The following is a 2,506-nucleotide window of genomic DNA, read 5'->3' on the forward strand; positions in this document are numbered from 1 at the left end:
TGTTAGTTTTAATTAATCGGATGGTACCCACTTTTATTTAAATGTATCAATTTGGTATCCACTTCTACAAATATGTTAATCTAGTCCCAATTTTTTAAGAAATATTTTAATCAGGTCCTTTTCAGACAAAAATTACTAAAGCGTTAATTTAATTCATAACTTTTACCATTAAATTTTGATATAAACATCAATACTTAATTTTGTAAGTAATTTTAAATATCAATATCCTTAATGATGTTAATAATTTTTTGCTCAAAAAACATTTTTTTTCAAAAGTTAAGACTCAATTGACACATTTTTAAAAATGGGTACTAAAGTGACACATATAAAATACAGTAGGTACCATCCGACTAATTAAATAAAAAATTTTACATTTATAAAATAATTTATCAAATACTTATATTCTAATAGAATTCATAAGTTAGAAATTAGCTTATCAATCACCACGTGTAACTTATGAGTTAATTTATTTTGTAAAGTAGAGTCCAGATCAAAAGAAATGTTTTAAATAAAAAAATTACATAATGAATATTTAAAATATATCATTACGAAAATATATTTTGAAATTTAGTTTCCAAGAAATTTTGTTTTATTTTAAATATTAAAGAAAACTATTCTAGTAAGGGATAATCTAGGGAATAAATAACAACAGCGAAAAGAATGTTCGGAGGCTGTGTTTGTTGAGCCCAACATGAAAAGAAGCCCAGCCCATGCAAAACCTAAAACCCTATTCGAGTCACACATATATATAGAGGGGTACTTCGGCGTGAGAAGCCATAGGGAGAGAGATGTCGAAGAGAGGGCGCGGAGGATCGGCGGGTAACAAGTTCCGCATGTCACTGGGTCTGCCAGTGGCGGCGACGGTGAACTGCGCCGACAACACGGGAGCGAAGAACCTCTACATCATCTCGGTGAAAGGGATCAAAGGTCGTTTGAATCGTCTTCCTTCGGCATGCGTTGGCGACATGGTCATGGCCACCGTGAAGAAGGGGAAGCCCGATCTCAGGAAGAAGGTGTTGCCAGCTGTCATCGTTCGCCAGCGCAAGCCCTGGCGCCGAAAGGATGGCGTTTACATGTACTTTGAAGGTATCTTCATTCCAATCTCTCGCTATTTCGCTTGATTTCGTTTTTTTCTTGTAATTTTATTTCGTTACGTGTTGCTTCTGCACTTATATTATGCTGAACGCCCCTTTCTGTGATTGGGTTTTCACACTGCGAAGCATATAGCTGTGTAATTGCCAGTTTTAAACAGCATGATGTGTTCTTTTTTTTTGCATTGTGTTACCTGTCTGCTGGTAAATCCTTTCGTTTAACTTTAAATTGCTGGCAAGTTTATTTCATTGTGTGTGGTGAATTTGTAGCTATAGTGAATTTTATGTATGTACTTATTGTGGATTTCCCCTTGCAACGACTTTTTAGTCTAAGTCTTAAGATTTCTTGAAATTTTATTGTTCAGGTTTGTTTTTTTATTTTTTTGTTTAACTGGGTCATCTATGCTAATGTTATCTTCATGTTATGTTTCTGCAGATAATGCCGGTGTTATTGTCAATCCCAAGGGAGAAATGAAAGGTATAGTTTATTCTTTTTGTTGAGTTTGCATTATACAAAATACACTGCATGTGTAGGCTGTTGTGAGCACGCATCCATTGTTATTTTTCGGTTCAATAACAAAAAAAGGTAGATAGAACATATTATCATTGCCATTCAACATGTTCTAATTTTCTTGTTTGCTTTTGTTTTTTGCTGCTGCTTGTAATCTTAGTAATTTTGGTTCACTTTTTAAAATTATAGGTTCTGCTATCACCGGTCCTATAGGAAAGGAGTGCGCTGATTTGTGGCCAAGGATTGCTAGTGCAGCCAATGCTATCGTTTGAGTGGGAATTCTTATTAAGTGAACTGTTTTTTTTGTCCGTGTAGAACTTAAATTTGCCTCAGATTTTGTTTTAGGTTGAAATTGGATTTTAAGTGATACAGTTTTTTTTATTATATCGTATCTTTTCAGCAAGAAACCTTTGGAAGAGACGAGATTAATTAGTAGTTGAGAATTTTGTTATTGTTTCTTGGCTCACTTTTAATGTGTTTATCTGTTATACATTATTTGTTTAACCTGTTGTTTGTGCTTCAGTTCGTCATTGCGTTGACATAGTATTAGTTGCAGAACTAAATATGTCTGTCATTGTGAAAGGGGATTTCTAAATTGAGTATATAAGAAGATTGAATAGGTAATTTAGGACTATTGAGATAGGTAACTAATTGTAATTAGACAAATATTTGAGTTTAGAATATAGTAAGTTTGAAGTTTGTTATGATACAAGTTGATCAGTTAAGGGATATTTTAAGTTGTGGAAATGTACTTTAATATTGAGAGTTGAGACTAAGATTACTTGTTTAATAGGTTAAGCCTGCTAATATGTTAAAATTTATTAAAAAATCAAAGCTAAACATGAACATACTATGTTTAAGTCTTTTAAAATTTCTTACAAATTAAACTGTTCTCATGGCTTCT

The 2,506-nt window shown here is 32.8% G+C and overlaps 1 protein-coding gene and 1 non-coding gene across 2 annotated transcripts; both read left to right on the plus strand.

The window, feature by feature from the left end:
- The first annotated feature begins 762 nt into the window (after positions 1-762).
- Positions 763-2,068, plus strand: LOC114189728 (60S ribosomal protein L23). Its single transcript, XM_028078388.1, has 3 exons — positions 763-1,086; positions 1,528-1,569; positions 1,792-2,068. The coding sequence occupies exons 1-3, from the start codon at positions 789-791 to the stop codon at positions 1,872-1,874; spliced, it is 423 nt and encodes a 140-aa protein (XP_027934189.1). The 5' UTR covers positions 763-788; the 3' UTR covers positions 1,875-2,068.
- On the plus strand, positions 1,157-1,303 carry LOC114192866. Its single transcript, XR_003606185.1, has one exon. It is a non-coding gene; the product is annotated as a small nucleolar RNA snoR137 (small nucleolar RNA).
- Positions 2,069-2,506: the final 438 nt, after the last annotated feature.

Source organism: Vigna unguiculata, chromosome 7, assembly GCF_004118075.2.
Source record: "Vigna unguiculata cultivar IT97K-499-35 chromosome 7, ASM411807v1, whole genome shotgun sequence".
Classification (NCBI taxonomy): Eukaryota; Viridiplantae; Streptophyta; class Magnoliopsida; order Fabales; family Fabaceae; genus Vigna; species Vigna unguiculata.